Genomic DNA, 13,366 nt, shown 5'->3' with positions numbered 1-13,366 from the left:
TTTGTGTTTCTGTGTCTGCCTTATTTCACTTAATATAATGTCTTCCAGGTTCACTCACGCTATCACAAATGAAAGAATTTCCTTCTTTCTTAAGGTTGATAGTGTATTCCAGTGTGTAGAATACCATACGTCGACGCCATATCTTGTGAATAATGCTGTAATGAACATGGGAGTACAGATATCTAGATATCTCTTAGACATACTGATTTCTTTCTTTTGATACATACTTAGAAGCTGGATCATATGATAGTTCATTTTTAATTTTTTGAGGATCCTTCATATCATTTTCCATAATGGCTGTACTAATGTATATTCTCACCAACAGTGTGCAAGGGTTCTGTTTTCTCCAGGTCTTAACCAGTGCTTGTTATCTTTTGTCTTTTTTATAATAGCCATTCTAACAGATGTGAAGTAGTAGCTCATTGTGATTTTAATTTTCATTACCCTCATGAATAGTGATGTTGAGCATTTTTCATATACCCATTGACCATTTTTATGTCTGCTTTTGAGAAATGCCTATTCAAGTCACCTGCCCATTTTTTAAATTGGGTATTTGTTTTCTTGCTATTGAGTTGTTTGAGTTCCTTTTATATTTTCAATATTAACTCCTTATTAGATATGTGGTTTGCAAGTATTTTCTCTCATTCTGTAGGTTGTCTCTTCACTCTGTTGATTGTTTTCTTTTTGCACAAAAGCTTTTAGTTTGATGCAATGAACAAACCAATAAGGAATATGAAGACTCTTAATCAGTAATCAAAAAAAACCCAAACAAAATAAAACCTAGTAGTATTTCATGGCTTCACTGGTGAATTTCTATCATTTAACAAAGAATTAATGCCAGTCCTTCTCAAACTCTCCCAAAATAACTGAAGAAGGGGAAATACTTCCAAGCTCATTTACAAGGGCAGCATTGCTCTGATACCAAAGCCAGACAAGGATACTGCAAAAGAAAATTATAGGCCCATATCCCTGATGAACATAGATGCAAAAATTCTCAACAAAATACTAGCAAATTAAATTCAACAGCACATTAAAGGATGATACACCACAATCGAGGATTGTTCAACATACACAAATCAACATATGTGATACACTATTAACAGAATGAAGGGTAAAAGTTATATATAATCATCTCAGTAGATGCAGAGAAAGCATTTGAGAAACTTTAACATTCTTTTATGATGGAAACTTTTTAGTTATGGAAGTGCTGTACTTCAACATAATAAAGGCTACATAGGATAAGCCCTCAGCTAACATCTTAATAGCGGTGAAAAGATGAAAGCTTTTCCTGTAAGATCATGAACAAGGGAAAGGATGCCCACTGTTAAAACTTCTACTCAATATGATACTGGAAGTCCTATCCAGAGCATTTAGGCAATAAATAAATAAATAAATAGCATCTAAATTGGAAAGGAAGAAGTAAAATCTTTTACATGTGCAAATGATATTATCTTATATATTAAAGACCCTGAAGACTCTACCAAAAAAACTGTTAAAACTAACAAATTCAATAAAGATGCCGCATACAAAATTAAAATGCATAAATCAATGGTGTTTCTGCATACTAACAATGAACTATGGAAAAAAGAAATCAAGAAAACACTTCTTTTTACAATATCACAAAAAATGCATAGGAATAACTTTAACCAAAGAAGTGAAAGATTTGTACACTGGAAACTGTAAAGCATTTATGAAAAAGTGAAGAAAACACAGTGAATGGAGATATCTAATGTTCATGGATCTGAAGAATAAATGTTGTTAAAATGCTTCTAGTATCCAAAGCGATCTACAGATTAAATGCCATCTCTTCCAAAGTTTCAATGACAGGTTTCGCAAAAATAGGAAAAACAATCCTAAAACTTGTATAGAAACACAAAAGACCCTAATATCCTAAGCAATCTTGAACGAAAACTTTTTCCACTTTTAAAAATTGGTCAGTGAGTAATAGCAGATGATCTGAGAGACAAAGAACTTTGAAAATAAGATGTCATTCAGAAAGAAGTAATAAGTTGAACAGGAAGAATGATATGTGTCTGAGAGATTGAATATTACTTTCATGTCCTGAAACCATGGTTGCTTTCAGCTTTGGTGTTTCATTATTGTTATTTAACAAGTATGGCTCACTTGAGAGACAAATAAGTTGTCATCTTTTAAATATTCAGTTTAATCACCGGCACACTTATCTATTCAAATTAGCAAGAATTCCAAGGAGGTCTTTTCTTAGAGTCTTCGTTCAGCTGCTTCAAGTATTGCTATACTCCTAGGAGTTTACTCATTCCAAGGAGACTAATTTGCTCTCCAAAAGTTAGTTGAAGAAAGAGATGGAGATTTTTATTTTTTGGAGACAGGGTCTTGCTATGTTGCCCAGGCTGGAGAGTAGTGGTGTGATCATGGCTCACTGCAGCCTTGTTCTCCTGGGCTCAAGCTATTTTCCCACCTCAGCCTCCCAAGTAGCTGGGAATATAGATGCATGCCACTGTGCCAGGCTAATTTTTTTTAAATTTATTTTTTGTAGAGATGAGATCTTGCTGTGTTGCCCGGGCTGTTCTTGAACTCCTGGGGTCAAGCAATCTCCTGTATTGGCCTCCTAAAGTGCTGGGATTACAAGCATGAACATATAAGCTAGTGATATCATTTTTAGCCACTGTTGATTTTACCACTGCTACATTGTTTCGTGATTTAAAAGTGGCCCCAACAAATTTTATGTACCTTGTCTTGTTGATGTGATGCCACTGATCCTTGTGGAGACCTCAGTGGTTCTTAATGACAGGATGATTCACTCTTCAGTATTATGTTCATTCAAAGGTTATGTCAAAGGATTTCATTTCCTTAATTTATACTCATATGCTTAGTCATCTTGGCTTCCTTGCCAAGTTGGATGTGTGAGAAGGTACTTTCAGCCCATCCCCACACTGTACCAAAATTAGCCTTTCTTTCTTGAAATCTAGTCCAGGGATAGAAAACCAGTGGTCTGTGAGCCAGATGCAACTTGCAGATATGTTTTGTTTAGTTCTCATGGTATTTTTAAAAATAGTTGAATTTTATATCATTATATAAAAATAGAAAATACCGTGATTTTAAATCAAGAGATTCATATAAATATCTGGACTTTCATGTTCTTGAACCATTGGAGAAATTGATTTCAGTGACCTCTTATTCTCTCATGAGAAAAAATGGGTTGCACTGAATAATTGTCCTCTTTAATCAGATATACACTATCTGATTTGCTCCAGCATTCACTATTTCTGTTGCTTTACCTGCCTGGCCTCTGTAGGCACTTGGATTTAGCCTACAATGTCTCTACTTTTCAGCCTGAATCACCAACCCAGATTATCATTTCCCCTTTGATAAAGCCTCCTTAAGCATATATTCCTACTTGTAAGCCACAGACCTATCACTAAAATCTATGAAAGAGATTTTTGTAATTCTGAACCTTGAGGAGGATGGAGTCTAGGAGTTGATCCCTTTCAGAATTCCTGTTTCATTTTTTAATGCAGATCTATTTACCTTCTTTACTTTAATTATCTCTGTTTACCACAGAGTATTGAGAAGGCATGGCCCTTATGAAGCCTCAAAAGATTTTGTTAGATCATTCCCCCGAGGTAATGGATGCCTACCAGCCTTACATTTGCATAATCAAATTGTCCACTGAAATGATTCTTCCCACAGCAAAGATCTATTTCAAGCCAACTGTTTCCTCCTCGGTAGAGAAGCATTTGACAACTTTTTTTTTAATTGAGGTATGTTTTCATAACCATATAAATCACTCATTATAAGTGTATAATTCAGTATTAATTAGTAAATTTAAGGATTTGCACAACCATCAGCACAAATCAGTTTTAGAACATTTAATCACCCACAAAGTTCATTTGTTACCCATATCCAGTCAATCCCCACTCTCACCTCAATCTCAGATAAACACTGATCTGCTTTCTGTCTCTATAGATTTTCATTTCTGGATGTTTTATATAAATTGAATTATATAATATGTAATCTTTTACTTTTGGCTTCTTTCACTAGAATAATATTTTTGAGGTTCATCCATGTTATAGAATATATTAATAATTGGTTCCGATTTATTGTTGAATTATACTATGTTGTATGGATATAATACATTTTGTTTATCCATTCTGCAGTTGATGCACATGAGAATTGGTTTGTTTTTGGCTATTTGGATAATGTTGCTATAAATATTTGAAAAGAAGTCTGTGTGGACATATGTTTTTATTTCTCTTGGGTAGATATCTAGAAGTAGAATTTCTAGGTCATATGGTAAATTTATGTTTTGAAGACATTGCCAAATTGTTTCCCAAAGTGGTGGTACCATTTTATGTTTTCACCAGTAATGTAAGAGAGTTCCAGTTTTTTCACATGCTCATCAATGCTTGGTATCATCAGTCTTTCTTTCTTTTTTTTTTTTCCCCTCCTGAAACAAAGTCTCACTCTGTCACCCAGGCTGGAGTGCAGTGGCGCAAGTGATTCTCCTGTCTCAGTCTTGAGTAGCTGGCATTACAGGCATGCGCCATCACTCCCGGCTAATCTTTGTGTTTTTAGTAGACATGGGGTTTTACTATGTTGGCCAGGCTGGGCTTGAGCTCCTGACCTCAAGTGATCCGCCCGCCTCAGCCTCCCAAGTGCTGACATTACAGGCATGAGCCACTGCACCCGGCTTATCAGTTATTTTGATTATGGCCATTATGTGAGTGTGAATCCGTTGTTCACAGTTGTTTCACTTTGTATTTTCCTAATAACTTTATGATGTTGAGCATATTTTCAAGTTTTTATAACCCATTTGTGTATGTACTTTGGAGAAATGTATTTTCAAATCTTTTGCCCACTTTCAAAATTGAGTCGTTTTTCTTCTTCTTATCAATTCTCAATAATTCTTTGTATATTCTGAACTAAGTTCTTTTCCAAAAATATAAATATCAAATATTTCCTTCTAGTCCGTCTTATGTTGTCATTTTTAAAAATGATGTATTTGAAGAGCAAAATTTGTAATTTTAGTGAAGTCCAATTTATCGTTTTTTCCTTTTTGGATTGTACTTTTGGCACCAGATCTTAAGAAATTTGTATCTAACGCAAGGTAATGAAGATTTTCAATCTGTACTTCCTTCTAAAAGTCTATTTTTTGAGTTAATTTTTATATATGTTGTGAAGTATGAATTGAAGTTCTTTTTTCAACATGTAGATCCATTTTTTACTGCACTACTTGTTAAAAAGAATTTCCTTTCTCTATTTAATTATCTTGGCATCTTTCTCAAAAATCAGTTGACCATAAATGAAAGGGTTCACTTCTGAATTCTCAATTCTGTCCCAGTGAACTACATGTCTGTCCTCATTCCTATACTACACTGTCTTGATTACTAAAACTTTAAGGTAAGTTTTGAAATCACATAGTGTAAGTCCTCCAACTTTGTTCTTTTATCAAAATTGTTTTGTCTATTTTGGGGTCCTTTGCATTTTCATATAAATTTCTGGATCAATTTGTCAGTTTCTAAAGAAAAGCTTTATTACATTTTCGTAGAGATTATATATTGAGTTCATATATTAACTCGTAGAGAATTGTTATTTTAACAATTTTGAGTCTTGGAATCCATGAACATGAAATGTCTCTCCATTTATTTACATATTCTTTAATTTCTTTAGCGTTCCAGTCTTGTAAAAATGATTTCTAAGTGTTTTATTTCTGTTGATATTATTGTGAATGGATATGTCTTAATTTCACATTTGGATTGTTTGTTGCTAGTATATACAAATGTTATTGATTCTTATATTGATCTTATATCATCCTATGATGTTGCTAAACTCATTTTTTAGTTCTAGTAGTTTCTTTATAGATTCCTTATAATTTTCTACATATAGAATAATTTCATCTGCAAATAAAGACAGTTTTATTTCTTCTTTATCCTTTAATATCTATTTTCTTGCCTCATTGCACTGGCTAGATTTCCCAGTACAAAGATGCATAGAAGTGGTGAATGCCTTATGCCCTATCTTAAGGGGAAAGCATTCCATCTTTCATCATTAAATATGACATAAGTATAGAGTTTCCCCTGCCCCACATGTCCTTTATCAGTTTGAGGAAGTTCCTTTCTAGTCCTCGTTGTTGAGAGGTTTTCTCATGGCTGTTGGATTTTGTGGAGTGCTGCTTCTGCATATATTGAGATGATTATTTGGTTTTATACTTTATTAATATAACATAGTTCGTTAATTGATTTTCAATGTTGAACCAACCTTACCTTTCATGGAATAAATCCCACATGGTCATTGTGTATGATCCTCTGTATATACTGCTAGATTAAGTTTGCTGGCATTTTGATAAAAGGTTTTTGCATCAACGTTTGCAATGGATATTGGTCTGTGGTTTTCGTTTGATCTTTGCCTAACTTTGGTATTAGGCTTCTTAGAATGAGTTGGGAAGTGTTCCCGCCACTTCTGAATTCTGAAAGAGTTTGTGTAGGGTTGGTATTATCTTTGAATGTTTCATATAATTAACCAGTGAAGCCATCTCGACTTGAGCTTTTCTTTGTGGGAAAAATTTTAATTACTAATTCAATATTTGTGTTACAGGTTTATTCACATTTTCTATTTCTTTTTTAGTTAGTGTTGGTAATTTGTGCCTAAGAGTTTTTCCATTTCACCTGTTGTCTTATATGATTGGGAAAAGGTTGTTTATAGTATTCCTTTATAATCCTTTTAATTTATCTAGCATCAGTGGTGGTATCATAGTTTCATTACTGATTTCTATAATTAATATCTTCTGTTTTCTTTTTGTTCATTTTGTTTTGATATTTGGTCAGTCTAGTGAAAGTTTTATCATAAGACTTTTGGTTTAATTCATTTTTCTCTACTGTTTTTCTATACATTTTACTGAATATATTATATATAATATAATACTATAATATATAATAATATATACAAAGCTTAAGTTACTGATTTGGAACTTTTCTTCTATTTTACTCTAAATGGTTAAAGCTATGAATTTTTTTTTCTAAACCTGCTTTATCTACCTCCAATAAATGTAGATATGCTGTAGTTTATTTTCATTTACCTCAAAATATTTTCTAATTTCCCTTGGAATTTGTTTGTGATTTAATATCTAAATATTTAGAGATTTCTAAAATTTCTTTCTGTTTTTATTTATAACTTAATTCTGCTGTGATTATAGAATATATTTTGAAAGCTTTAGGAAACCCTTCAAATTAATTGAGACATTATATTTTCTAGCATTTGCTTAATATGTAGAATATCCGTGTGTGCTTGATAAGAATGTGTATTCTGCTGATGTTAAATTCTGTATTTTATAAATGTCAAGATTTTTTTGATGGTGTTATTTAAGTTGTTTGTCTCTTTTCCAATTTCCTGTCTAGTTTTTCCATCAATTATTGAGAGAGAAGTATGGAAATTTCCAACTATTAGTATTAAATATTTTTCTCCTTTCAATTCTGTCCATTTTTATTTTAGTACTGTGGGGGCTCTTCTGTTAAATGCATATGCATTTCTAATTGTCACATTTTTCAGATGTATTGGCCTTTTATCATTATGAATGTCCCTTTTGTCTCATAATTTTTCTAGACTTAAAGTCTATTTTGTCTAATATTGATATAGGCATTCCAGCTGTCTTATGGTTACTGTTTGCATGATGAATCTTGTTTTTCTGTTTTTACTTTAGCCTATTTATATCTATGAATCTAAAATGTGTCTCTTATAGATGTTATATAGTTTGATCTTGATTTTTATCCAATCTGATAATTTCTGCCTTTTGATTTGTGTCTCTTCCATTCGTAGTTAATGTCACTATTGATATGGTTGGATTTGTAGCTTCCATTTTACTGTTTTCTGTCTCATAGTTTTTGTTTTCCTCTTTTCCCTTTCTACCACCTTCTTTTCTATTACGTATGTTTTAATTATTTGGTTTTGATTTTTAAAAATAAAATTTAAAAGGCATTTTCTTAATATTTCTTTAGAGATTATAATACACAAGATTATAATTTATCTTATCATAGTTTACTTCAGGATAGTACTGACTTAATTCTAGTGGAATAGAACTGCTTTGATCCAATATAGCTTCATTTCTTTTCCAAATTTGTGGTTTTTCACATATATTTATATATTTTATAAACCCAGCAACATAATGTTGTAATTATTGCCTCATACAACTTTAAGTCTCTTAAAGAAATTAAGAGAGAACAGAAAAAATGTGTATTTATATAGCCTTTTATTTATATATTTACCATTTTTAGTGCTCTTCATTTCTTTCTGTCAATTTGAGCTGTTGTCTAGTATTATTTCCTCTCAGCTTTAAGGACTTAGTTATTTCTGCTTACAACAAATATCCTCCGTTGTTTCTCTGGGAATGTTTCATTTCACCTTTATTTTTGGAGGATAATTTTCCTGGATAGAGAAATGTTGGTGGACGGGTTTGCTTTCTTGTTTCTTTTAGCACTTCATTTCTCTGCCTTCTGGCCCTACTTATTTCTAATGAGAAGTCATTAATCATATTTTTCCCCTGGACGTGATTCGTCATTTTTCTCTTGCTGCTTTCATGACTTTTCTCCTTACCTTTCAACAATTTGACTATGATATGTCTCAGTGTGGATCTTTTGGGTTTTATTCTAGTTGGCATTGGCTGAGCTTCTTGGATCCATAGGTTACTGTTTTCCATCAAATTGGGACATTTTCAGCCATTATTCCTTCAAATGTTTTTTCATCACCCTTTGTCTCTCTCCTTTTTTTCTAATTCCCATGAGATATATGTTGGTTCCCTTGATATCCCATAAGTTTCTCAGGCTCTGTCCACTTTTCTCCTGTCTTTTTCTGTGTTCTTCCGACTGGATGATTTCCATTGATCTATCTTCCAGTTCACTGATTTGATCTTTTGCTCTTTTAAATCTGCTGTTGGGCTTACTATACTGAGTTTTAAAATTTTGGTTATTATACTTTTCAAATCTGCACTTTTTATTTTTAAATAGTTTTTCTTTCTATATTGAAAGTTTCTATATGTTGTTCATTATTGTCATGTTTTCCTTTAGGTATTTAACACAATTTTCTTTTAATTATTTTCATATATGTATAATAGCTATTTTAAAGTCTTTAAAGCCTTTGTCTGCTAAATTCTACACCTGGGCCCATTCAGGGACATTTTTTATTGACTGCTTTTTTTCCTCATTGTGGATCACACAAGTTTTTGTCAAAAATGTGTTTTTTAAAATAACATGTGGTAGTAGCTCTGGGTTTTGATTATTTTTTCCCTGAGGGTTGGTTTTGTTTTTTTTTTATTAAAAACTTCCTTTGTCTTAATCTATGGAATCTATATCCCTCATGATATGTGACTACTGATTTCTCTGCTTAGTTTTTTTTTCTTATTCTAATTTTTATTTTTTAACCTGGTTTCCTAGGGATTGCCCTGTGTCTCTGTAGCTTAATTGTTATTTAATGATTGATCAGAGGTTGTACTCAAACACTGGGACCAGCCAGTGCTGATGGAACTGTGTGCAAATTGAGGAGCACATGCAGTATTTAGGCAGTTCGGAAGTCTGTACCAGCTTTAACTTTCCACTGGGCCCTCTTTCGTCTCCTTTGTGCTTGTCATTACCTCCTAGTCAGATTGCATAGCAAGGTGGGCAGACTGGGTGGCCTGGTGAACTTACGTAGCCTCTGCCTGTCTCGTCTTCATTTACCCCATGCTATGTTTCTTGCTATACCACCAATGTGTTGCTTAGCCCTACCAAGGCCATAGCCTTAGACTGTTAATTTCTTTCAGCTTGCTTTTTTCGTTGACAATATCACTAATGAGTTTTTTGGCCTCCACTTCAAATCAAATCAGCCCCCTCTCATGTCAGCCCCTTCCAGAAGTGAAGCTGCTAGTTTTCATGACCAGCCCTACCCTGGTAGAAGTACTCTCCTGACTGAGCTATAAAGGAGTGGGAGCAGCCCCAGGCAAGAACATCTCTGACTCCCACTGTTTTTAGGCAGAGTTCAGTGGTTCGTCACAAATAAATGTTTCTCAATTTGTTGTTTATGACTGCTCAATTTCCAGAGCCATGAAATCATTGTTTTTGATAATTCTGTCCAGCTTCATAGTTGTTTCTTAGGAAGATTTCCTGACTTACTTCCACATCACCAAAAGTCCTGCCTCACATGGCAACTGTTAAAATGGCAAGTTCACGTGCTGAAGTTCTACTTAACAGGGAACCATTCTATAGATTCTTTGTACCATTTTGGTACAAATTTTGGATCTCTGGTAATCAGAACAATCTGTTCACCATGCTACCCAGTCAGCCCACCTTGCTATACAATCTGTCATCTTAGTCCTGTTTCATGTGAGGAATTTTACATTTCTGCAATAATTGCCAGTAACTTTTTTGTGTATTATTTTCTTTTGAATACCACATGGATGGCATCTGACACTGTTTGTAATGCTGAATTTAATGGAAGTTTACAAATAAGTTATTCTATGATTCTCCTTTAAAAATGCAGATATACATATATGTATATAATATTATTCTCTTCCATAACACAGAATGTTTAAATGGTTAACATTTGTGCTGCAGTATAGCTTTCTGGCTCATGAAAAATGAAAGCTATCAGCGATCTGGGCAATAAGATTCATCGCCAATAGTCACTAGCAACAGCACACAGCATTTTAATATCAGTGAGGTCCACAGCTAGCAGTAAGAGCTGGTGTAATTGAAAGACGTTTAGGTGCAATCATTCTGCTGTTTGCTCCTTGCCAGGTTCAACATGGGATTGTGTGAGTATTTGAAGAAAACAGCAATTTTTTCATATCTTTGAAAGATGTAAAAAGCGTAGATTAGTGCTTAAATTTAAGAAATCTGGTAATTTATAATCATGTGGCTCTAAAATAAAAAGGTATTTTATTTGTCTGGTTGATTAAAGCTTTAGAGAAGCTACGCCTTGGATACAAGTGAACCGATAATTCTGGTCTAATGTTGCCGTGGTAACAACTCATGCTGATATAATTGAGAACATCTTATACATCCTGGTTCGAACATTTTCTCCCTGCCATTTTGAGTTGTTCTAGTGGTATATGAAGGAGGCTGGGATAACTAGCTTGAAAGAAATTCAGTCTAGTTATAGACATCTTTGGCATTAATCTGATGTTTACTAGTGATATCTCATGCTAGGCAGTTATGCTTTGCTTCTAGGGGCTTCTCTTTTTAAAACAAAAGAAAGCTCTTTTCGTTTTCTGTGTGCTGCATGCTCCAGTGTGTGTGTTTACACCATCGGTTCTTCTCCCTCTAGAGATTAGCATAACTCCCTTTGCTGTTGGATTGTTGTTTTGAGCAATATGTTTTGGAAAGGTTGGTTTTCATCATGAGTGGTAAGTATGCTCTCTGAGACTCTGCAGCTGTTTATTTAAAAAATATATTTATAAGAGGAAAAAATATTTTTAAAGGGACAGTTATAAAGCCACAGCTACTGTGAATTATATTTTGTGGTGATGCTTTTGTACTTAGGCATTATAGTAAATTGCTTTCAAAAACCAGCAAGAACTGTAAACAATTAATGGCACTATTAATAATCAATACCAATAATCAGTTTCTAATTTTCTTTATGGTTCGATTTATTGTATTTGTTGGGCACTGTTATTAATTGTGTTATAAATTAGTAAATAGACTAACCATAAGAGAGGATTTTCTTTTAGTATCTGATCCTGAAGATAATTAGTTTAACTTTCCTTTGATTAGCTTTGTCATTCCTAATGCTAATTTTTATTAGATTATTTTTATTAGATTTTTTAAATAGTAATTTTGAAAATAAGATGCTGCCAGAATTTTGTTGATGTCTTGGTTGCTTTTACCTACAATTTATTGAGAAATAAGGATTTAATGATGAAATAATTAGAGCATTTTGGTTTTGTAGGGTTTGTTAAAATTTTTAATAAACAGTTTTTGGGGGAAATAATTTTTTAGAATAAGTACACTTGTGACAACTAGTCTTTTTTGTTATAATGTGATTTATTTTTTCTAAATATTTCCAAAACTGTTTTTTTGAAAAAATATACTACAGTATGTACTGCAGTTTATCATAGGGTAAAAGCTGTCACTTCAAGCCAAACCTGCAGCTAAAAATAGATATCCTGTTGTTAGAGTGAAAAACATTTGCTTAGAGCATAATTCATTAGCATCTTTTGCTTAAATAAGATGCTTGGAAGTTAACCTTTGATTCAGATATTTTTAAGAGAAGTAGAATATGGTTTCTCTGATAACATAACAGTCCTATAATTTGCATTTATAAGATTTGGAATTGGAATTTAGAAACTGAAAGGTGGATTTTTGCTGTATAATGATAGAATTCAAAATTGACGAACCTTTTCTTTCATAACTGGAGATCACCTCATTATAACCAATAAATATTCTTTATCCTGCTACAGTACAATATAAACCTCTTAAACACTGTTATATATTTGTTTATAGAATAATATTAGATATTAAAGGGACATTTTAACATGCAAAATACTAAGAATTAACTGGATTGTTATTTTCCTGTTACTGAAATAGATCTGTTTTAAATAATCTGCTGTTTTAAATTTGAACGAATATTACAAAAACAACTTAACATTCCTTAGGATTTCTATGGATATCAAACTGAATATACCTGGTTGTCATACATATATTTATTTGAATCAGGCCAATGCATATTTTCTCTTTGAAAATTTGGCATATAATCTAGAATCTTTAGGTAACCACCATGGTGTTCTGGAGGTTTTACAACAGGATGGATTGGATTTAGCTGAAGGAAAATGTTATTGCTTCACTATTGCTTTATTTTTCTTTAAAAAGCTATGCATTGTAGATAGCATTTGATATATTTGATCATATTGGCTTTCCCTTCTAGCCATTTTATACCACAAATAATCATAGTAATCACAACTAGGTGTTCTGACTTTGTCGAGAATGCCCAATTTCAACTGATTTTAATCATGTCATAAATGGTTAAGTGTCCTAGCCATTTCAACTTGGAAAATTACAAGAGAAGTGTGGTTTTATTTGTAAAAATAAGCAAATGCTAGGCCTTTTAATCTAAGTCTGTAACTACACATGTGATATTTATGTGTACATGGTACTTTTCTCGTTATAAGACTATTCCTTTTATCCTTTGCCAATTAAATGTTGGTTTTCTCTGAGAATCTATCTTTTGGCCTTCTTTTGATGCTACATTTTCTCCAAAAAATCTCATCCATGCCTACATCTTCAGTCATTACCTGAACGTTCAGTTCAAAAGTGGATTTTCTTTTATCATCCCTGAATCTGCTCCATTTTCATTGACTCTGATATCTGTTAATGATCTCACTGCCCATACAGGAAGTGAAAACAGAAACCTTGGTCATTTCTAACTT

The 13,366-nt window shown here is 32.9% G+C and overlaps 1 protein-coding gene across 9 annotated transcripts in view; it reads left to right on the top strand.

Moving 5' to 3' along the window:
- PRKACB (protein kinase cAMP-activated catalytic subunit beta) overlaps window positions 1-13,366 on the top strand; it is a 161,259-nt gene that overhangs the window by 76,448 nt on the left and 71,445 nt on the right. The window contains exon 1 of one of the 9 annotated variants that reach the window (XM_034934024.3): window positions 10,625-10,756. The exons of 3 other annotated variants lie outside the window; for them this stretch is intronic. In XM_034934024.3, coding sequence (XP_034789915.1) covers window positions 10,747-10,756 — 10 coding nt within the window. In that variant the 5' untranslated portion in view covers window positions 10,625-10,746. Of the gene's footprint in view, window positions 1-10,624; window positions 10,757-10,986; window positions 11,348-13,366 lie in introns of those variants that run through there. 5 more of the 9 variants (XM_034933989.4, XM_063600154.1, XM_034934034.3 and 2 more) reach the window with 5 other exon arrangements.

The sequence above is a fragment of the Pan paniscus genome, chromosome 1 (assembly GCF_029289425.2).
Source record: "Pan paniscus chromosome 1, NHGRI_mPanPan1-v2.0_pri, whole genome shotgun sequence".
Lineage (NCBI taxonomy): Eukaryota > Metazoa > Chordata > Mammalia > Primates > Hominidae > Pan > Pan paniscus.
The sequence above is the reverse complement of the archived record's forward strand: the minus strand, read 5'-3'. Positions and strand labels throughout refer to the sequence as shown.